Here is a 23,463-nt window from a genome sequence, read left to right as displayed (position 1 = left end):
AATAAAGTGACAAAAAATTTTTTCATCAGATTCATCAGCGGTCAGCTCGGTCAGTGGTATACACCATGAGAAACAAAGTGGAAAATAAAATAAGATGGCGGAGTTTCATCAGTGCCACGGTTCTCTGGTATTTTTAAGCAACGAGAACCGAACCGCTCGAAGACGAAGCTCCGCCGCAGAGTTTAACAATGGCCTGATATTCAGCAAGAAGCCACTGAGGGATAATGAAATATTCGAAGTCCGTCTGGACCGAAAAATCGGCAATTGGTCGGGGTCGTGGGCAATTGGGGTGACTAGCGGTGACCCGAGTGGTATGGAAATTCCCTCGAGCTCTACCGGCCTGAAAAATGGGTCATGGATCATGTCTGGGATGTCTATTCTAAAAGACGGTTCCTCTTTTGTGGACGAATATGGACAAGACCTCGACGAGCTAAAAGAGGGAGACAGGGTCGGCGTCCAAAGAACAGTGAACGGGAGTCTACATTTCTTTGTCAATGGTGTTGACCTGGGTGTAGCAGCGACAAATATCCCCCAAACAGTTCACGCTGTGGTCGATTTGTACGGAAGATGCGTTGAAATATCAATTTATAGGCCTTACAATAGCGTTTCGGGTAAGTGATAACAGGATTAAGGACTTGAAAACTTTCCAGCTACTTAACTTTTAATACAAGCTCTGTCTCTAAGACAAGTTTTAAACTTAACTTATATAGCTTCAGATTATCACATGTCGTAATTGTTATGTTTTGAATTGATCAAGGATGGTCCTTCATATAACGCAATATAGAATCAAAACCAATTTCAGGGTTAAATATCAGTTTCCTGTTTTGTATTGAATTCAATGTTTGAGTGAACATGCCATGCCATGCTATTGTTTAATTATGCCTCCATTATCAATCAAATAATATTACTAGATGTATGCCTATCATGGAAAAAATGTAATTTTCTGAAGTTAATTATTTATCATGTGATTTCAGATAGGCTAACCAGTTACACAAAATTTCAATTATAAGGCCTCTCCCCCCCCCCCCCCCCCTTGGATATTTAGAAAAAAGGTAAACCTTCATGATCCTAGTGGCCAACTACTGCCAAAGCTTATTCCTGCTTTTTCGCATGAAGTGGCTGGGAGTATTACTACTCTCCCCTGGATGGGAGCTAGTCCATCACAGAATATCCAGCATAAAGTGAGATCCTTGTCTATCACAGGATACCCAGCATGAAGTCACTAGGAGTATTACTTCTCCTCACCTCCCTTCCCCTCCCCACCTGAATGAGATTCTAGTCTATCACAGCATAGTCAATATGAAGTGACTAGGTATATATCTATTGGTCCTCCTTGAATGGTATACTAGTCCATCACAGGTAACCCCAGCAGGTTTCCTGGACAGTAAACTGGTAGCATACTTGGCGACGACTGGCAACATGAGAGTAAAGAGCACATAGAGCACACAGCACATCAACACAGAATAGGCCTCCAACCCAAACCACTCAATCCACAGTCCAGTGCAATAGCCATTGGGCTGTGCTGTGAACATAAGCTCCCCCACAAAGTATAAGTCTTCTCCCAATTCCAGACACTATAATTCTTCCAATAGTACCTCCCTCCCCTTGAATAAAGCTCCCATGGACTGTTAAAGTGCCCCTGGGACGAAATTTTCAATTTCCATCTTTTTGAATTTTCATGTAGAATATGACGTTCCTACTCATGTTACCAAATTTCAATCCTTTACGGCGATTGGAAGTATTTTTTTTTTAACTTTTTATTCGAGATTTCACGGCCGCCATTACTTGGCCCTGTTCCGGAAGTTAAGGCTCAAATTACAGGAAGTGACGTCATTGGCTCAACACGAAAAATTCCACATGGCTAATTTTCATATGGATTCTACTCCATAAACTGTATTCTGCTGTTGCGAACTAAATAACAGCAGAATACAGTTTATGAAGTAGAGTCCATATGAAAATTAGCCATGTGGAATTTTTCGTGTTGAGCCAATGACGTCAGTTCCTGTAATTTGAACCTTAACTTCCGGAACAAGGCCAAGTAATGGCGGCCATGAAATCTCGAATAAAAAGCTAAAAAAAAATACTTCCAATCGCCGTAAATGATTGAAATTTGGTAACATGAGTAAGAAGGTCACATTCTACACGAAAATGCGAAAAGATGGAAAATGAAATTTTCGTCCCAGGGGCACTTTAAGGTTAACTTTTTTAAGCTGTTTTTATTGTCAAGAATAAAGGTTGCACATGTGAGCATTTCAGAAATTAATAATCAGTAGGAGGTTCGGGAAATTAAAACAAAAACATCTTTGGCTTGCTGGTATATAGGGGAATAATGCTCTCAACTTAAAGATAGTCCACAAATTTGACTGTTTCGCTGTTCATTTTTCGGACAACCTTTCAGCTTCATGTGTTATCTCCCAATATACCAGCCACCATAAGAGGTTTACCAGTATAATTTTTACTAAATCACAAAAACTTCTTGGTGTGATGTCTCACGACTTTACTGACTTAATTAAATGTAGATTTAGAATTTCTTGTTAATTGTTTTATCCACAGGAGAAGCAGCACTGGATTCACATACCCTTCCTTCCACTGCATCAGTGTGTTTCCATCCTCACTGTGGCTCATTAATAAAACTCTCCAATAACAACAGAACTGCCGAACGTCAGAGACCAACAGAGGAATTCAAGAATGCTGTGACTCTCACAAATATACCTCTAAGAAATGATCAGTTGTTTGAAGTAAGTAAACAAAGTAAAATTAAGTAATGAGATTATTTTAGAGATGAAAGGTACATTTCCCACAGACTTTTGTGTTCAGGTCGAATGATTCTAATCAGTTATTGAAATGTTCCAGTTGAAGGGCTTCAGGAAAAGAGGATCCATTTTGGCTTGCAGAATGGGTATCTTTCAAGAAATGTTTGTAGTTTTGACTAAAGACTAAAATTTGAAGAACACTAACTAAAGATTACTCAAATTTGTATGGGTAATCAAATGGTGACAAATTAAATTAGGTGATAATCTCACCCACATTATGTCAAAAGCCTTTAAATTATTGGAATTTTGACAAAGCACAAGTGAAAGTGAATCTATCTATCTGTCTGTCTGTCTGTCTGTCTGTCTGTCTATCTGTCTGTCTGTCTGTCTGTTTTTCTGTCTGTCTGTCTATCTGTCTGTCTGTCTGTCTATCTGTCTATCTAAATCTATCCACATGTTTTCTACTTTTTAGGTTGAAATAGAATGTGTTACAGAACTGTGGGCAGGTTCTATTGAAGTGGGTGTCACCAGCCACAATCCTGCAGACATTGTTTTACCACCGACCATGACAAGCATGCCCAGCGGCACATGGATGCTGAGTGGGACATCAGTCATTATGAATGGCAAAGAAGCTAAGAGGGATTACTCAAGTATCAACCTAGAAACCCTCAAGGTACCGGCAAAGCTGTTGTTTTAATTACCGGTATAAGGGGCGTAGTTTCTAAAGAAACTGTGGTGCTGAATTGGTGCGGAGTAGAAACGACAATTTGCTCTCAAATCAAATTATGTTATCATTATGCCTTTAATAAAACCAAACATGTTATTTTAATTTGTTGCCTTCAAATTCATGCAAGTGGCTTATGTAATGTTTAAAACACAAGCAGCAGTGTGCTATGGGGGTTTAAAACCATGAGGCACAGCCAAGTGGTTTTAGACGCGATTTAAATGGCTTCAAAAACATTCCTGGAAGAGCGTGTGTCAAGAGAGTTCATAACAATGATGCTTTTGTGAACGTTGGAAATTAGCATACGAGAAAAACATTAAACATCGCATACTAATTAGGCGGAGGTTTTATCGGGTTTTAAAACCACCGCATGTGATGTTTTATCGACCATTTGATAGGTCAATGGGCTTATGAATTATTTATGAGTTTTTGAAGTTCTAAAGAACATAATTATGTGTATGTTGTTATAGAAAAGAAGCTGCTGCAACAATTTTATTTGTTCTCAATCTGACAACAAACACTCAAATGTCTTAATTGTGCCAGCCTTTAGGAGCTGAATTTGTGTTTAAATGACAAAGTCTGAAATTAAAGTTATTAATTGCAATACATTATTTTGTTACTAAAAATGTTATTTTTTTTTCAATGAAGGAAGGGGACAAGATTGGAATACTGAAGAAAAGTAATGGGTCTCTTCATTTCTTCATAAACGACCAAGACCAGGGGGAAGCCGTAAGCAACCTGCCTGCTAATGTTTACGGTGCAGTTGACATTTATGGTGCGGCAGTTAGGGTTTCCATAGTTTCTGGCACAACAGAAGAAGAACGGGAGATTGTGCAGTCTAACAGTATGTACCATTTAGTGAGAATTTTTTATTAAAATGTAAAATAAATGGCCAAACTTTGGATGGAACATTAAAATTAGACCTGTGGACATATATAGCAAGCCTTGCAACGATATTAAAAACTTCAGTAATGAACATAAATTTAGCTGACATTTCTAATGGCAGTTATTTATTCCTAGCTTTGACTACCTCAAAAGGATTACAAAAAAAAAGCCTAAAAACAACCTGCATTAAGGTGAATGAAGGGTTTGGAAGTTTGGTCGGCTAAGGGGTAATGGTAAGGTGAGCTCCAAATATAGGCCTTAATCAATCAGAGCTATATCACTGTTTTACAGATGAAAGTGCAATCACCACACCTGGCAACTCACTCGTGTTTCATCCACGCTGTGGTACATCTGTGTCCTTATTTAATGGCTTTCGCAGTGCACACAGGCCAAGGTATGTTTAAACAGAACTTCTTCGAATGTCTGCTACTTAGATTTCAGTAAAATCCCAGAGATACTGTGACAGTAAACTTGTGTTTAGTGGGCGGTTTAAGCCTCCTCTCTGGAACCATTTTTATGGACCTCGCAAGCATGTTCACAAAAATACTGAGTTTGAACCTGCGGTGGAAAGCCATCCCATCCAGGAGGGAGAAGTAATACTCCTTGTCACTTCATGTTGGGTAAACTGTGATGGACTAGCATCCCATCCCGGGGGGAGTAGCAATACTCCTAGTCACTTCATGCTGGGTATCCTGTGATGGACTAGCATCCCATTCAGGGGGAGTAGTAATACTCCTAGTCACTTCATGCTGGGTATCCTGTGATGGACTAACATCCCATCCAGGGGGAGTAGTAATACTCCTAGTCACTTCATGCTGGGTATCCTGTGATGGACTAGCATCCCATCCAGGGGGAAGTAGTAATACTCCTAGTCACTTCATGCTGGGTATCCTGTGATGGACTAGCATCCCATCCAGGGGGAGTAGTAATACTCCTAGTCACTTCATGCTGGGTATCCTGTGATGGACTAGCATCCCATCCAGGTGGGAGTAGTAATACTCCTAGTCACTTCATGCTGGGTATCCTGTGATGGACTAGCATCCCATATAGGGTGGAGTAGTAATACTCCTAGTCACTTCATGCTGGGTATCCTTTAATGCACTAGCATCCCATCCAGCCTGTATTTCCCGCAAGTATCAGTATTTTTCAATGAAACCCCAGCATTGATGATATCAAATAATTGACTTTGATATCTGCCACCCTTACTGAACATGTTCACTATGTCAGTGTTACATTATTGATAACAAGACAGTGTTTTAATTGGTTTTGTAATTGCTCTTATAAAGGTAAATAATTATTGTTGATGTTGTTATGTTATTAATGTTGTTCCCAGAGCCAATGAAGAATTCAACAATGCTGTTGTTCTAACAAGCTGTTATCTAAATCCTAATCAACTTCTTGAAGTGCGGGTCGACATTCAAGTAACCAAGTGGGCGGGGTCTCTAGAGATTGGTGTCACTACCCATGATCCTGAAACATTAGAGTTTCCATCAACAATGACAAATGTGCAGCCTCCTGGAACGTGGATGATGTCAGGGGGCAGTGTGGTGTGTGATGGTGTGACTACCATTGAAGAGTATGGGCCAACCCTGGATGAAATTAAGGTACTAGCTAAAAATGTGCTCAGCATATGTAATTCACTTCGTCTTTTGTATGCTCTTGACATCCAAAAACCGTAACCTTCTGTGCAAGAAAAGATCTTTAAACTACCGTGTGGCATGAAAGGTTTATGGGTTCTGATTTTGTAATCCACCGTAGTGATGTGAACCAGGAAAGATTGCGACTGGTACATTTACCAATACTTCTTAGCATATGAAAACCAGAAAGAGGGTAACAAAGTGCACAGTCCTAAAGTTCTAAAATCTTTACTGTAGCTAGTCAAGTAGTAAACCTGTGAAGCTGTGTCAAGTTGCCTACAATAGGTGCTCTTGGTATGTCGCCATCCTGTGACTGAAGAGTTTACCTGCTAAAGCTTTGAATTTCAAGGCCATTTTCAAATCCTGAAAGTATTGCCCGGAAGTACTTTGTGAAGCTCAAACTTTCATTGAAGCATTCTTAATTTGGCATTTCTGTCATCAATTTCTTCTGTCAATGATAAATCTCATTGTCTGCCTTGATTTAACATCATGACAGGTGGGTGATACTGTTGGGGTGATGCGTAAGGAAGATGGCTCACTACACTTCTTTGTAAACAGCACAGATCTGGGCTGTGCAGCTCAAGGTGTTCCAGCCAATGTGTATGGTGTGATAGATCTGTTTGGTCAGTGTGCACAGGTCACCATTGTCTCAGGATCAGAGCAAAATGTAGAGGCTGAGTTAACCAACACAATGAATGGTAAGACTGCCTTGATGTTTACTAACTGTTATTTACTCTGGGACCCAGAGATAACAGTAGCACTGTTAAGAATGTTTTGCTTTTGCACTTGTAATTGGGAACCAGGTAGACCTTAGGTATTTTGGAATATAATTGTAGAAAATTTATGCTTGTGTGAATAAACAAAGAAACAATACAGTGATTGCTTCACTCAGTCGCAGGAGCGCTCGAAGCAAAAACATGCAGAGCGAATAAAGAGATTTGTGTGAATAAAGATATTTGAAATTAACACTGCTTTAATTATGCAAATTGAGTTGAAATTTAGTTTGAAATAAAGGTAATTAACAAGAATGAGAAGTTTTATTTTTCAAATGAGAGAAATTGACAATCATGTGCATGGAGGTGAATTAAAAAAACTGATTCCAAAGCCAAAAAAAATCCTGCATTTACAGCGGTTACCAATAACACGCGACCTACGGCATTCAAAAGAGTCGGATAAAGTTGCATTTTGGTGGACGTCAATCAAACAAAAGCCGTTGAAATTATTTTGAATTCTGACAAGATTCCAAGGTAACCCGGCAAGAAACTAAGAATTTTACCTCGCTAAGAGAAGGTAAACTTTATTTAAATTGATTCTCGAGCGAGATCAAGCTCAAATAAAAGGTATTTTTGAATTAGAAATTTCAATTTTCACTGCATGTGATAATTTACTCACTTGCACGCATCGCTGATTTATTATCAGGTGTAGCGATTTCGAATGTTTCATAAAAAAATACAGCTTCGTCTAAACAATGCCCATTTTTTAGATAATCTGGCTTGGAAATCAACTTTCATAAAGTTTACCAACTGTCAATTTCTTGGTTCTGTTGCCTTGAAATGGTCTCAGAATTCAAAATAATTTTAACAGCTTTTCTATGATTGACGTCCACCAAAACGCAACTTTATCGGAGTCTTTTGAAGGCGATAGGTCGCGTGTCATTGGTAACCGCTGTAAACAAGCATAGCCTCAGTGAGAGGTGTCTTCTTGCACACTGAGATAAAGCAATGCCTTATAGTAAGTAGCATGATTCTGGTAATTAGTATTAAAGTTTGTTGATGTTGTTGTTGTTGTTGACCCTTTTGTAACAAAATATTGAGTCATCAATAGAGCACTGTTCATTGTTTTATTTATTGATTTAACTTTGGATCCTTTTCTTTAGAAGTCTCAGAAGTTGTCATTGTTGCTCAAGAACATCAACCAGTGGAATCACCCTCTCAAGACCTCATTCCATCAATCAGTGAATTAAACAACTGTTTTAAGTTCAGCCCCTTTCATGGCGGTCAAGTAGCTGTGAGTGCCAACTATCGTAGCGCTATACGGATCAATCCTCTGTGCGAATTTAACAATGCAATTGTAATGAGTCACAGGCCTCTTAAAGATGATGAAATGTTTGAAGTGATCATTGAGAAACTTGTCAATCGCTGGTCTGGCTCAATGGAAGCAGGTTTGTCAATAGAATGTAATGTAATCCGTGAAAAGATTGAACCTATAAATTAAAGCTGTAATGTTACTTGATAATCCTGGATATATAGTTCAGAGAAAACATTCTTGTATAGTGCGTATTAGAATGGGTTACTTAAGGCTGGTTTTTAGTAGGACATAATATGAAGCATGAAGATTAGCAAGTGAGAACACTATCTACATAAGCATAAGGACAGATGCACCTGCAGAAAACCATTTCTTGACAGAAATATTTTTGATGCCAGCTCCCCTTGATGTTAAGTATATGGTGGATGCAATGGTTGACTGCCTTGTGCTTGTGCTTATGTCACCCCATAAGCACAAGAAGAACAATCTCACTTGCTTAAGTGGCATTTGTGCTTATGCTTAGTTCCTAGTGAAAACCAGGCTTTAATAGAAGGAGGGCTCTAGATTGGAATATTGTAGTAACAACATCTAAATAATAATAATAATAATTATAACAAGTTTTCAGTCAATGCTAGCCTACCCTATATAGCTATAAATTTTATGTTGATTTCTCCAACCCGGTGTCCCAATTTGTCTTTTCAGTTGAAATGGAACCAGTTGTTCTCAGTTAATATTGCCCACTTCAGACTATTGCTCAGGAATATTTTTTTTAGTTATTTCTGTTGATTTATTAAGATAATCCTCCATCTTTAGGCACCTGTGTTGTAAGATTGCACAGGTGTAAACCATGGGGGAAGAGTAATAATTGAAGTTGTCTTGGTTTTGCAAACTTAAGAAGAAGTTAAGTTTTCACAACTCAACTTCAAACACTTCAGTTATAATGACTATCCTGTGAATCTGGCTGCATCTAATAAATCTTTATCATTTTTTTAGTTATTTCACAATTAACATTTACACTTTAATAATTCACATAATTATTATAACAATGGCAGATAGCAGGAACTAATTGCAGTAGATAGCGACAGGGATATAATATTTTTTTTTACAATGTGCTTCCGCACAGTAGAGTCTCTTTTGAGTGTGTGTACTTCAGCGAACACCCAAAACAGCCAGAATTCATTAGAATTGGCCAAATTTTGTGGTGTAGGATGTGACAGCTGTTTATTATGTAGCTTGCAAGTTACTGATGTGCTGAGTGAGGGCACTTTAAAACCCTGCTGATGCTCCTACATGGAAGAGTGAATCTTGTTTTGTGGTTGTAGTATCTAAAAGTAATGGAGGACAGTCAATGGAGGGATAATAATACCCCCAAAATGTCAACAAGACAAAACTAGTCCCTCACAATATTCAATGGCTCAAAACTAGACCCCCAAAAATATCCCCAAGGTAATACTAAGCCCAGAAAACTTCCCAAAACCACACGTCCCACCCCCTGCCCTCCACCTCAGTACTTCATGCCCCACCAGAAAAACAACAGCAAAAAGTCAGCAAAATTTTTGACTTCATAAATACACAAATAGCAAACTTCAGCCATCATTAAATGCACCTCCACCTTCTACTCACTTTTCCAATCCAATCCGTGGACTGTTTCTCAAATGTCCGATAACTTAGTGGGCATAGGAAGTTGTTAGGACTTTCACAAGACAACCCCTAGTTTACTGTACCAGTAGGTAAAAGACTAGAGAATTATTTTTCACTGAGGAATATTTATCTGGACAGGAGTAACCACAACTCCCCCTGACCAACTCCAGTTCCCATGCACTATGACTGACCTTGATAGCGGGGCATGGATGGTGTCTGGGTCATCTGTGCTACAGAATTGTACAACAATCATGAGTGGGTATTCCTGTGACCTGGATAAGCTGGAAGAGGGATCACGACTTGGAGTAATGCGTAAATCAGATGGCACCCTACATTTCTTTGTCAATGGTGAAGACTGTGGTGTGGCTGCTACAAGTGTACCTTCAGGTAACATTGTCTTCAGTAGATCCTTTCTGTTTTATTATTTTTTTTTTTATGCAATAGACACTTCTCCAAAATGGCGGCCGAAAATTCAAATAAGTTGAAATTAAAAACGTATACCAGCACTAGAAAGAGTACTTTTACTTTAGTAGCACTGCAAAGGTTCAGCATATTAGGAGTATTTTATCAGCTGAGAAAATGTAAGTAGAAAAATGAAAAAAATACAGACGTCTGTAAATTTGTCAAATTTCATCTTACATTTCCCAAGCTGATATATTACCTAATATGCTGAAACTTTGCAAGGTTGCTAAAGTAAAGGTGCTCTTTCCAGTGCTGGTATCAATTTTTCATTCAGTTCAATTTTAACTCATTCATATCTGTTGCCGCCATTTTGGAGAAGGGTCTATTTATGTTATTTGACTTGGGAGAATTTGAATATTAATCAGGATGAGGCCCTTCTGATCAGTTTCTGTGGGATAAAGGGCTTAGCTTTCTGGCCAATCTTAAGCTGGATCTTTCTATGAGTTAGAGCTGGAGTCAACTGTATTTCTTTGATCTTGTTATGAACTTATGTTGTTTTCTGTCATTTGTGTCTTTCATTTTACATTGTTTGAGGTCTGGTACTCACAAAGCAAACCCTTTTAAAAAACTTACAGTTGATCAAAGCAGTACACATGCATGCATGTAGTTCTTTGCTTGGGTAGGGGCTGAACTTTGTTTTGGTCTATAGCTATTTAGTATAAATCTACTGGTGTTCTATCACAAATGCCGTTCTCAAGGATAGATAGTGATAGATAGTGAGTAGCGGTTTTCAACAAAATGGCGGCCGCTTCCTTGCGTTTTCGAAATGTCTGTGATGAGGATATAGATAATTTTCTTGTTTAGTTTTGAACAACAAGTAGATTTATACTAAAACAATTAGATTATTTGCTCTCAATTTCTATGCATGATAGCTGATTTGGGCTGCGCCCTCATCAGCTATCACGCGATAGAAATCTTGAGCTCATAATCTAATAATTGTTAAATATTCTGTGGGCAAGTATGCTTAAAAACACTTGCCTCACAGAGAAATTATGTACTTGTCTCTTAAAACTGCGCAGGACATTTCATCAGCCATGGATATCCCTACCCTATGGAGGTTATTGTGTGTGTAGGGGGGGGGGGGGTCGGGGTGGGGGGGCAGCAAATCAACTAGAAAATTTGAGGTAACTTCTTTGGAAGCCAGTGTTTAGTGCTTGATGTGTGGGATGCCCATACTCCAAATGCAGTACAGTCAACTCTCACTTTGTCCCTTTTTCACTTTGTCGTGCCCCAAGGGTGGTCGCTTACAAGAGATTTGACTTTATTAATTTATTGAATAACCTGCCTCTTTGGCTATTAGCATAGTATTTTGTTTTCCTCCAGGAGTCTATGCCATGATTGACTTGTATGGCCAATGTGTTCAGATATCGGTATACGATGAGGATTACCAAGGATCCCAAGTTACACAGATTACTATAGAGCAACAGACTGAAGCTACTGAAGCTGTTTCATCAGCTGAAGGAACAAGTACGTAAGGATATATTTTTAACCATTTTGCCATTTATGTTTGTATTATAGGTCTGCAGAAAAGTAGTTAATAATGATGATGACGATGATGATGATGGATGATGATGATGACTATTGTCATTTGAAGTTGCTAACCAAATTCCTTTTCTTGGTTTGCTAACTTTAATATTTTTCTCAAGGTAAGGAAAAGTGTGGCTTCCACTCTTGTTGTGGCAAGAACATACGTCTTTCAAACAACAAGATGACAGCCATGAGGTCTCATGGCTTCAGTCATGGCCTTGTGTTCAGTGCAAAGCCCTTGGAAGAAGATGAAATATTTGAGGTAATACAACATTACTATAAAAGCTACCTGTATGTTTTATTAGTACAGTTGAGGCCTTCTTAGTGTAATATTTTTAATAATGGGTTAAAGCCACTTCAGGTCAGGTGTTAATCACACAAATTTCATTTTCAGATTGTGATTGACAAAGTAACAGGCAGCCAGTGGTCAGGATCAATAGCTGTGGGAATCACAACTAAAACCATCCCACTGTTGACTGTTCCTTGCTCTGCGCTGGAGCTGCGAGATGGAACATGGCTCATGACAGGCTCATGTGTCATGAAGGATGCTGTCGTAGTCAAAGAGAATTATGGCCATAGTTTGGACAGGCTTCAGGTAACAGTGAGCTTAAGTTTACTTTGGTTTGTAGTTGCCTTTTCATGGCAATGTGGCTGTGGTAATTGGATGGAGGGGATAGGGTAACTTTTTATTCACTAAATTAAAAAAAATAGAGTTACTCACTTGAGTTTCTTGCACTTGTAACAAAAGCCAATCTTCTAGCCAAACTAAAGGACAAAAAAGAATCCATTATTGGCTCGACACTTTGTTTGTCTCTGTTCAAGCAGTTAACTAAACAATAATGATTTACTTCGATTTCCTTCAGTTTTAAGGTGAACTAAGGGAATACTTAGGTTACTTAATTAGGTGACAACCAGTCTATGTGCCATTTGGAGTAAAGCTAATGTGGAGAAATTTGGATTTGTGGACCAAAACATCACTGACTCCCCTGTTTCAGTAAACCCTCTTATGTAAAGTACAGTATACCCCTGCTAACTCAAGCTCCGAAGGGAAACCAAAAATAGTTCAAGTAAGTGGGCCTTGGTGTTAATAATTAATAAAATATTATGGTCTTATCATTCTCTCACAATCACGAATCATTTTGGTGCGATATGTTTGTTTTGATAAAAAACGTTTAGTTTGGGAATTCTTGTCAAAATTTTAAGAACATATTTAGAACAAAACAAAGGCTGAGATCTGGCCATACAATACAAACGTTATCAAAAAAGATTAAAGATTTTGACACGTCAATTGATCAACTATGTTCTGGCATTTTGAAGTTAACTTAAAAATAGAGTTTGAGTTATTAGGGTAAATTTGAGCCAAGGGAAAGTAAAATTAGTTTGAGTAAGCGGGGAGTTCGAGTTAACCGAGTTTGCGTTAACAGGGTTCTACTGAAGTGAGTTAGTGAGTATAGTTTGTGAGCTTGCCATGCTGCTCCACAGCCCAAGACCAAGATTGGAGTACAGAGACAAAGAGATGGCACTTTCCATGTGTTTGTTAATGGTGAGGACCAAGGATCAGCAGCTCTGGATATTCCTCAAGTGAGTTGTGCAATTTGATCACTGAAATGGGAAATTTGAGACTTTTTCGGACAGCAAGACTAGCAATTTTTTTCACCAGCCACAGGTTTCCTTAATCCACGTAAAAGAAATCGAATCTCCAAAACAGCTTCACGCCAAAAATTAAGACTGCAAGACCCAAGAAATTTTAATAGACTTTTGCAAGACACTTTTTTGAAAGACCATTAGCCATCTCTTGTTAACAGTACCCTGTGAGCAGATGTTTCTTGTTTGCTTAATTACGTTGCGTGGCAGAAAAGCTTCTACAAAGAGCCTGTTTAGCTTTTCGTCTTGCGCATGTGCAGAATTATGCTTGATATTACATACATTACCGTGTGATATTATCAATGGGCAGTATTATTAATCATTGATGATATAATCAACCAAGTTTGTTGCTACTGAACAGTTGGACTTGTTCTTTTCAGAGTGTTCATGCCGTTGTAGATGTCTATGGTATGACCGAGATGGTTTCCATCTCAAGCCCATCCAAAGGTATTCTTTACAAACGGTTCATGTTAATATTTGCTTCCAACACGTTCACGCACAGAGTGACAAAAGAAAATTTCGTTTTACAAACTCCCTTAGTGCCAAGGCCTGTAAGATGATGTTTTTGTTTTATGTTTTTATTTTGCTTAAGCAGAGGTTTGTCCTGGTGTAACTGGAGTGTTGGTGAACGGGGAATCACATCAGTCAGTGCCCCAAGTTTCTGAGGTACAAGTAATGGTCTTTATACGTGAGTCCAGTCAGATGGTACCGACCCTTAGTGCCTCGGCTGGCAGACTAGACCAATTGAAATGGTGCGCGGAATAAGGCCGAATTCTCCTTTTGTCTCACAAGTGAATACAAGGCAGTTTGGAGGGAGAATCTAGCAGTTTATCAGAAGTCATTGCTGGCTTTTTTCCATGCTTCATTTCAGTTGGTTATTGACAACTATTTTGATGTTAATCATAGAAAGTTGTCAATAACGAAAAATCTTGCGTAGTATAAATCAAGTTATTGATAATAAACCGCAAAAAAATAATAGTTATCGGCAACAAGTCAGTTTTCCTTTGCAAAAAGGAAAACTACTTAAGTCCTCGATAACAAACATGGTAGTTTTATTGTCGATAACTTTAAATAACTTGTTTTAGCCAGTCTGTGAGACAGCTGTCGACGACTACACCATGTTCAGTGTTCATTGTCAGCGGTTTGACATGCGCAGGAGCGCTCTTTGCCAATCTCTCGCATACAAAAACAAATTCATCAATCATTTTGACCTTTAGTTTGTGGAAAAGCTCTATTGTGCACCAATCGTTGTCGAATCTTTTTTGTTGCCATATACACCTAGCTGTCGACAACTTTTTCTCCAGTCTGTGGAGGCCCTTAGTTTCTTTCAATAGTTTAGCTCGGCTTCTCTGACTTATACCGATTTAGTCATGTTGTTTACTGTAGATTAAGAATTGCCAGGCCTGTTATAAAAATAGGATCATCTTATTGCAGGTGAAAGAAGAGATTGAAGAGGATGCCAGAGAATCCATCACCAATTTACAAAAGTAAGTTCATGTGTCCCTGGGAGCAGGTGTCTGCTTTAAAGGTGTTCTGAAAATTCTCCGTTAGAAAGTTGGTATCCTGTGTAGTGTTGTGTAGGTGGGGTGGGGGGGGGGGGGGGACGAAACCAGGTGAACAGTTGAACGACCGAGTGGACGGCTCTTTTGTTTCTTTTCCTTTCTTTTGGTGGTTTGTGTAGTATTGGTATCCTGTAGTTGTGTTTAACACCTCCAGCAGTCTTTGAACATTTGTCAATAAAAAACAATATTTTGAAACTACCGTGGCAGTTCATATTTTTTTAGGCGCCAAGTTGACAATTAGTCAAGGAATCAAAAACGCTTTGAAATCACTTGCTTGTTAGTAAGAACATTGCACTCTTCTTGTTCACTGGTTGTTTTTCTTTCAGATTTCTCTTCCATAAGAACTGTGGTCAGTTCATTGCACTGGACAGTAACCGTACAACTGCAAGAAGAGTGGACAGTTATAATCACGGAGTAGTGTTGAGTGAAAAACCTCTTCCAGATAATCACTTGTTTCAGGTTTGTATCCTCCTCAGTTAGAATTTACTCGAATTTATTTTCAATTTCATCTTAAACAGGAAGTTTCGGTATAAAAGGGGCCTGGCCGGGCCATTCTCACCTTCAGTTGTCAATCAACCATCAGAGCGTAAACAACTGACAAACCACATGTGTCTTTTTCTTCGGCTTTTACCAATAAAATTGGCTTAGTTTTCGTAATAACCCTTATTAGTTGTGGTGATGTTATAAAATTTTGAGGCATACTTTTCAGAGGGCGCTTGAATCAACAACTTGCCATGACTGAACAGCGTCTAAATTTGCATCTAACGTCCACAAAGGAGGAGCTTGCCCTTTTTTGGCGGGACTTTTTGTTTAAGATAAAATTGAAACATGTTCATATTTTTCTTGAGGATCTTCCTTCGGAGTCTTCATTCTTGTACACTTTATTGCAACATCCTGCAAGCGCCAACCTAATTGAAGGGCTGGGTGCAGAAAGGGCCAATGGGCATTTTTAGGCTAAATTTGTTGAGGTAGATTTAGGGCGGACTTGTGGTGAAATCAGCCTGCCAACAAACAAACTAATATTTATGCCAAATGGCTCGTTCCTTTTGTTCAAATTGGATGAATTATAAAATCTGGCCGAAAATGCACTTAGGCCATTTGTTTGCCCTTAACCCTTCAATGATTTGCTTCTAAGAGGCAAAATGAATGGTTTTTTTTTCCAAAGGCATTATAGTCCCACAACAGATGTTAAGTGTTTTGTATGTATACACAGGGTTGATCCCAGAGCAGATATATTTTAATTTGCGGTTATTCCGCAATACATTGGCGCATAAATTTGCTCCATCACATCAACCACGGCTCACAAATTTTGCCTGGGAGGCACACATGGGGCAACAATCTTTATTGTCGCTCCCATTTCCACACAAGGTCTGTATCAGGAAGTTAAACAGCCGCTGGACAGGGTCTGTGATGATCGGTGTCACTGCCCAGGACCCAGACTCCTTGACAAGCCTGCCAAGCACGGCCAACAGTATCAAGATCAGTCCGTGGATTGTTGTCAACAATGCCGTGTATGTCAATGGAAATAAGGTAGGAAAGTCACGTGCTCATTACCTCGCCTATAGGAAAAGAGCTAGCAAATGAAACACGTGGGGGGAAAATGGTGCAAGTGTCAACGTAGAAATTGCTCCAAATTAGCGCCATTTTGTTGTAGACTGGACATCGCGCGAAAAAACGCGGTTCTGTATCGTAATACTTTTCTTAAAACTATTGCCGCAAATATAGTCAAACTAGAAAAATTCAAAGGTCTTTTCCTTTCTTTCAAAAAACTCATTCTTTGAGTTGTTTGAGTTTTTGTGAAAAAGTAATAAGTTACATGTCATTTTCTTTAAAACCGATACTAAATTACACAACTACGTTTCCCTCATGTTGATTAGCCGTAATGCCGGTCAAAGCATTCTAGATTTCAAGCCTAAATCGTCGCTAGTGGCCTTTCAAATATTGTCCGCAGTCCATCCGTTTCACTGATATTAAGGTGATTTAAAATGCAGGTTAACGACAACTTGCGTCGAAGCCTGGACAGTCTTCAGGAAGGAGACACACTGGGAGTCCTGATTGACAAGAAAAGCCGGTTACACCTGCTTATCAACGGAGAGGACCTGGGACCTATTGCCCAGGCCATCCCTGCCAGACGATTTGCTGTTCTGGACTTGTACGGGTGCTGTGAGGAAGTGTCTATTGTGACTGCTGATCATGGTGAACGTGGGCGTGTCTGTATGGAGGAAACAAAAGCCGAGAGAAGCTCAGGTAAGGTTCTTCGGTAGCTTACTGTGTGAAATGAAATTTTTTGTAGGACTTGATGATAATATGGGGTTTGTGATTCCAGTTAAGTGATAGGTTACTGGCTTCTTTACCAAACTACATTTCACGAAACTAAGAGGCCGGTCGATATATGAAAGTGTTTGTTTAAAGATGTCAATAAATAAATCGATCAATTATCCAACGCAATGCATGTTGTGCCGCTAGCATTTTCGACACAAATGGTGGACCAGAGAATTAACTCTGCAGTGTCTGTTTAAGTCTGGCCCCATCGCGGAGTCGTTAGAGCAACGGTTGATCAAATCCCGAAGTGGTTTCAAATCCCACCGAGGTCGAAGATATTTTGCTTTCCCTCGTGCAGTCTCCCATTTCCTTACTAGGGCTTTAAAAGCTCGCTAGGAAATTCGTGGGTTCACTTTTCTGATTCATCAATTGTTCAGTGCGCTGGTGCATTCATTCAAACACGATAAAAGCGATCAGTAACGATTGGATACAGAAGCTGGAGGGTCACGAATATACTAAAATGTGCAACAACAAGAACAGATGTCTTATGTATCTACTTATAAATTTACAGTTAGATAAACAGATGTGTTGTTTAATTTGTTGACCAGGAGAACACAGCAAAGGTCCATGTGACTACAGACAGTTGTGTGACAGATTCCGTGCTAGTTTAGCCATACCAGGTCAGTAGCAACAACATCCTTGTAAATTGGTTCTAACTTTACCTTGCTTACGAGAGACCTAACGTTTTCAAAGTCCTATGCTTGGCTGTTTAACCAAAGGAGATCACATTCCACGTAAGCTTTCGTGTTCTTCCGCCCTGTACCCCCCCCCCCCCCAAAAAAAAAATTCTCCTCCCACCCCTCCCCCCCAAATTAGTGCTCTCAATTTGTGAACAAGTTGACCAGAGACTGAAAGCGGAGATTTCCAATCCTCACTTTCACACGGTGGACTCAGTTGAGCTAGAATGTTCCAACTTTGAATATGTGTGTGGAATCCAGATTTCACCATTCAGATGAAAGTTATTTAGCCTTACTATCCATATCGTGTGGTGTTTTGTTGTTGTTGTTGTTTTTTTTAATTTTTAGTTTTCAAAGTTTTGTTTTCAAGGAATACTGGGAGTCAACAGCTTCCTGAAGTACTATCAACAGAAATGTTCAGCAATCATCAGGAAGAACTGATACTTTGAGCTTGATACTGAAAAGATTAACCCACCGTTTGTCATAACGTTATTGCGCTTTTGTTCACAGATGAGTATTTCACTACGGACTGCAAGTTGAATGTTTGTTATTGTCAAGCTTGTCACGAGGCTCGCGGTGAAAAGCGTTATGCTGTCAGCGGTGATCCACCGTGTCGGTATGCGCTACCCTTAGGATGGTGTCAGTTTGCTTTAAGGTGAGCATGCGCAGGTCCCTCGAATTTCCTTAGATCTTCAGATCTGACGCCCAAATCGCTAACCACAACACCACCGCATCTCCACTTCAAGAAAGAATGGCTTCCTTGTTCTAAAAACTTTGTCAAGCAGTTGTGAACTGGAGCCAATTTAATAAAACTTTTACGCTTGTAGTTTACAATCTGGGACGTTGGTTTAACGTGCGCGCACAAGAAGAAACTCAATGAAGAATTCAAAAACTAGTTCAGTAATCCTGGGCCCAGTTTCTCGAAGCATGGTTAGCGCTAACCCGGGTTAAATGCCATGACAAGCTATAGGTTTTAATACCTCTTAACCAATGGTTAGCGCTAACCATGCTTCGAGCAACTCAGCCCTGACTTCTAACAGTGTTTGCTGCGGGTCTCATTTTCTCAGCATGCGCGTTTCTGGGGCCGAAGCAGCGTTTTATTGTGGACGGTGAAAATGATAGTGTGGACGGAAACATTTTATCCTTTTTCAGGGCGGAAACGCTGTTTTCAAATGTATCCGGATCAGTGTGGACGGGGCTTTAAACTTCTTTTTTTTTTTTAATATACAAAATAACCGTATTTCTTATGCCAAGGTGTTAAAAACAAAGTATTACTATCTCTTGTTTAGAATTCCTCCTCGAGTTGAAGGCTATCATGTTTTCGACAAATGGCACGTGGCTTTTTACGGCACTTTGATTGGACGGCTGAGGAGAATACTTGATCTCGGAGATATTCCACTTCAAGGTATTGACCCCCATAGTCAAGTGCTGGTCAAAGTTTTCTCTTTAGTCTGTGGCTGAAGTCCTTGAGTATGATTGAGAATAGATTACAGAACTTAAGCGCTGTTACTGAAGTAGCAAGTTTTTGCGTATTGTTTGATCTGAGGTAGATTTCTACTGTATTGTGTCTTACTCTGCGTCTTACAAGACGGCTGTCTCATAGTATAAAAGTAAAAAAGTTCATCTCATGATCGCGGTTTACATACAAGTCCATGTATGCCTTCGCTTCATTTACGCACGTAACAGGTTACGATACGATGGAAATCAAACTTCATTCGCTGAAATAAATAGATTTTCATCAAGAGGGAAAGACAGTTTTGTTTATCTTTCTTTTGATAATACACTGTCATCTCTCGCCAGCAACAATTCCAACCGGGGAACTGGAAAAATTTGCGTTTACGAGATAATCTAAAGTTATATTTACTGAACTGACTGGAGCGGGTTTCATAAAGATGTTGGCAACTAGTTAGGTCGCTTATGAGAGAGTCAACTGCAATGTACTTTTTTCAGGTGATTTTTTGTTGTTGATATATCCCGGATGTATTTTTATTTGTCAGTGTGTAGTGGTCAGCGGCGGAGTGGCACATCAAACAAAGAAAACGAAGTACCTCAGTTATGTGTATCTCCCACAATACTTTGCGCGTGCGACACTCAAGCCAAGAGACAGGAGTAAGTTGTGTTTTTGAAAGCTTCATCTTAGATATACGTAACGTAGGGCGCCGGTGGTTTTGCAAAGCAGCCAAGTGTAGTTTCAGTGGCTTAGAGACTCGGCTATCTCAGACTAAAAGCCGTTTTCTTTTCAGTCATTTTCAGTCATTTGCTATGGACTATCTCCAACTTGATAATTAAATATCGGTAATCTCGAACAAAGAGTGAATTATAACAGAGATGGCGTAGTGGTGAGAGCACTCGCCTCCTGCCAATGTTCCCCGGCTTCGATTCGCGGTCCCGGTGTGGGTTGAATACTGAACGTGTTCACGAGAGCTCTTGTGTGCCCCGTCTGTAAACAACTGGCCTCGCTTTCATAACGAGGTTCAATGGATCTCGGAAATGGCCTATTACATTTACAATCTACCTTTCGTGGCCTTTATTAAAAGTATTGTTTACAACTGTAGTAGTTATTATGTTAACTGCTAAAACGAAACAGCGTTGCACAGTTACAACCTGTTCGTTAAATGAGAAAAACGAAGCTCTGAAGTGGTAATAAGCAGTGTGGATAGCTGTGCCGTGTGAGTGACAAAAACTGATTTTCCGTCGTTTTTCTAGGTACAGAGACGGTACAACAGGCAAAGTTTATAAAGCTCAGGTGGCCTTGCAGCTTCTCGTCAAACCTGGATCTTACAGAACCGGACACAGTCACCGTGAAGTGGACGCTAATGAACTGTTGGATCAGAATCTTGGCACGCAAAATCTGGAATGGTATTTGCTGAACCAAGGATCAGTAGTGTTAACTACCCTGCTTATCAAGATTGAGCCTACATAAATCATTGTTTTTATCAAATACGTTTTCCAATTTCGAGGCTAAATCTTGGCTGGAGATCCCTACGGGAGAGGTATATTGAGTCGTCTACAGACCATGTCTTCAGTGTATCAAATGGTGGTGCTTAGGCTGTTCAGCGAGGTGTCAAAGGTTTTTATCTTAACTGCGGGAAGTGGATTTGATGGTGAACTTACTTATGTCAGGTGTACATGTTTTAAATGGAAGGTGGTCGCGTTTGGTGAAGTTAATAGAGACGTTTAGATTCTAGTACGAATACAACCACGAGTTTTTCCAGTAAACAAAGAACGCGCACGCGTGAACCAGTTTTATTTTGGCGGGAAAACGAGACAGCCGTCGTCATTTTACTACGAGTTTTTGTGAGAACGGCGTAGTGGCGAAAACAAGCCCTCGAAACATTGGTGATCTCGTATTTTTGGAATCACGAAAGGGCTTAGTTATCATCAATCAAAACAATTGCGTTAAGTTCGTCGCTTACAGAGTAAAGTGGAGCTTGCTAGAATATATCTATTTTTATTACTTTGCTTAAGACTTGAAGTCAAAGCTGTTATTAATAGGCACCGTCCTTAATTCTCGGACCATCCCGATGCGCAGAACGTATGCGCAGTAGCTCGACCTCTTGTCTAGTGTCTCTCTTTTATCCGTCCTCTGAAACTCTCTCCACTGCCTTATGTGGAGGGAGAGGAGGGGGGGGGGGGGGGTGAGGAAGGTTCAGTTGGCCTGTGTGAATGGTTTGTTGACAAGCAGCGACAACACAGTTGAGACTTTTTGGGGCATAAGACGAGAGATTTAGCATCGCGTTTACGTGAAACGACTTTGCCGTTTCACGTTTCACGTAAAATAGCGTGAACCTTTTGACTGTAGCTTTAATTTTGCTAGTTTCGATGAAGCTGTTTTTGCGACTCGCTGTGGTGAGTTCGTGAAGAAAAGTGCGGTAAGAAGTGAGTTATGAAGGATTTTTAAACATGAAACTTAATTTGCCCTAGTATGACTTCCGGAAAAATTATTGAGGTACTTTTTTTCAACGGTCAACTACTTATATGTATTTAAAAAAGGAAGACATACTTACGTATAGTTCTCACGTAGACGGCAAACGCGAAATAGCCTGTTTTCACGTAGAAACGGCAACCGGCAAACGCGAAAAATGTCGGGAAAATCGTGGTCACGTGGTCATTTTTGCCGTTCGCTGCTCACGTATACGTGATGCTTGCTAAATCTCTCTAATGAAACAGGCCAGCTTGCATTTGCAAGTTAACTTTCCCCGAGTGAATGCGCCATTTTCACTATGGCCTATTCTGGTACTACAGCCATCAGAGTCCATTTTTCCTTTGTTGAGTGTAAAGTAACCTTACTGGGATTACAAACTCTAAATAAGAACGGAAAAACGAAATGAATTATGGTAATTGTAGTAAAATGACGCTGTCGTGAAAATGGCCTATTTGGCGCTTCGTTTGTGGTGGCTCACTCTCACAGTAACGTTGGGAAGCGCCTTTTAACGACAGTGTCTCCTTGTGCTGCTGCGCGTAAGTTTGCGCATCTCGGTATGGTCCGAAACTCTAATTTCTTAAAAGGTGCCTACTAATTGCGCGGTTTATCACTATGCGGAAAAAGAAGATCTTAGCAATGGTCATTGAAATCCAAAAAGAAAATTTGGGGTAACTACATTTTTTTTAAGAGATAATTAAGCTTAAAGTTGGACTAAAAACCCTCCATACATTTTACAGATATGGCTTAAGTATCTCTGAAAAATGCGTGGCTCCCCCAATTTTTTTGGATTATAATAGTCCTTGCTAAGATCTGCTTTTCCCGCATAACCATAAACTGCAAAAATACTTCGGTATTAGAAGGCACTGCCTAAAATTAATACAATTTCTGTCAAGAAATGCACCTTGCAAAATTTGCTTTTAAACACGTTTAAAGTGCCAAGCAAACACTCCGGCTTTTAAAAACCCCACTGGTAAATGGAGAAACAGGATAATTTATTCACAATTATGGGTCACAAGTGTTGAATGCTTATTTTGAGGACCAGAATTCTATAAATGGACCTATTTTTGTAACAAAAAAAAAAAGGAAAAATCCGAAAGTAAAAGAAATCTAACAACGTACGTTTCCATCAGTGGTTAATATTCACAGTGCTCTTTTACATTTCCCCGCATTCCTCCTGAAACTCTGCCTCCAAATAAAGACGCGAAATAGTCAGAATCACAAACGCCACAATTCGAGTCTTTCCAGACCGTTTATTGCCAAAACATTTTCAAGTTCCTTTCGCCGAACAGTTGCAAGTGTACCGAAGGGTTATGCAACCTTGTTCCCAGGTTCCTCCTCCTCGGGAAAGGAGCGAGGGCCCAGAAGGCACCCTTTTGCAAAAGAAGTATCCTTCTTTTTTCAAAAAGTAGTGTTCATGTATAGATTGAAAATATTGCCTCATGGACAACACCCCAAGGTCTTTCCAGTAAGTTGAATGATGACTTTATCGGGACTGGCTTCTTCAGTTACCGTGGGAAAGGGGGCATGTTTGACAGTGTTGTACTGACACAATTCGTTGTCAAAGGTGATGCCAAGTCGCATTACATTCCACTGGCGGCTTACACGGGAATTTATCTTTAAGATAAAGCTATCGCCTCAATTGAGCAAGTCAGGCAAAAACTTTACGTCATTTAACTACA

General features: G+C 39.7%; 1 protein-coding gene across 2 annotated transcripts; it reads left to right on the top strand.

Annotated features, from left to right (window-relative positions):
- Nucleotides 1-17: 17 nt before the first annotated feature.
- Nucleotides 18-22,902, top strand: LOC146484544 (neuralized-like protein 4). Of its 2 annotated transcripts, none has more exons than XM_085104619.1 (24): nucleotides 18-611; nucleotides 2,554-2,738; nucleotides 3,226-3,426; nucleotides 4,126-4,321; nucleotides 4,654-4,756; nucleotides 5,696-5,966; nucleotides 6,496-6,697; nucleotides 7,876-8,160; nucleotides 9,804-10,052; nucleotides 11,451-11,594; nucleotides 11,774-11,916; nucleotides 12,049-12,249; nucleotides 13,137-13,235; nucleotides 13,679-13,745; nucleotides 13,891-13,964; nucleotides 14,733-14,785; nucleotides 15,187-15,319; nucleotides 16,229-16,390; nucleotides 16,852-17,107; nucleotides 17,731-17,802; nucleotides 18,370-18,514; nucleotides 19,149-19,264; nucleotides 19,857-19,968; nucleotides 20,566-22,902. In XM_085104619.1, exons 1-24 carry the CDS (start codon nucleotides 95-97, stop codon nucleotides 20,780-20,782), a joined length of 4,203 nt encoding a protein of 1,400 aa, XP_084960745.1. In that variant the 5' UTR covers nucleotides 18-94; the 3' UTR covers nucleotides 20,783-22,902. The 2 variants fall into 2 exon arrangements, with proteins under 2 accessions (XP_084960745.1, XP_084960746.1); XM_085104620.1 differs by having other exon boundaries at nucleotides 19-611; nucleotides 13,894-13,964.
- The last annotated feature ends 561 nt before the right edge of the window (nucleotides 22,903-23,463 follow it).

The sequence above is a fragment of the Pavona decussata genome, unplaced genomic scaffold (assembly GCF_977016875.1).
Source record: "Pavona decussata unplaced genomic scaffold, jaPavDecu1.1 SCAFFOLD_32, whole genome shotgun sequence".
NCBI classification, from domain to species: domain Eukaryota; kingdom Metazoa; phylum Cnidaria; class Anthozoa; order Scleractinia; family Agariciidae; genus Pavona; species Pavona decussata.
This window is presented reverse-complemented; position numbering and strand designations above follow the sequence as displayed.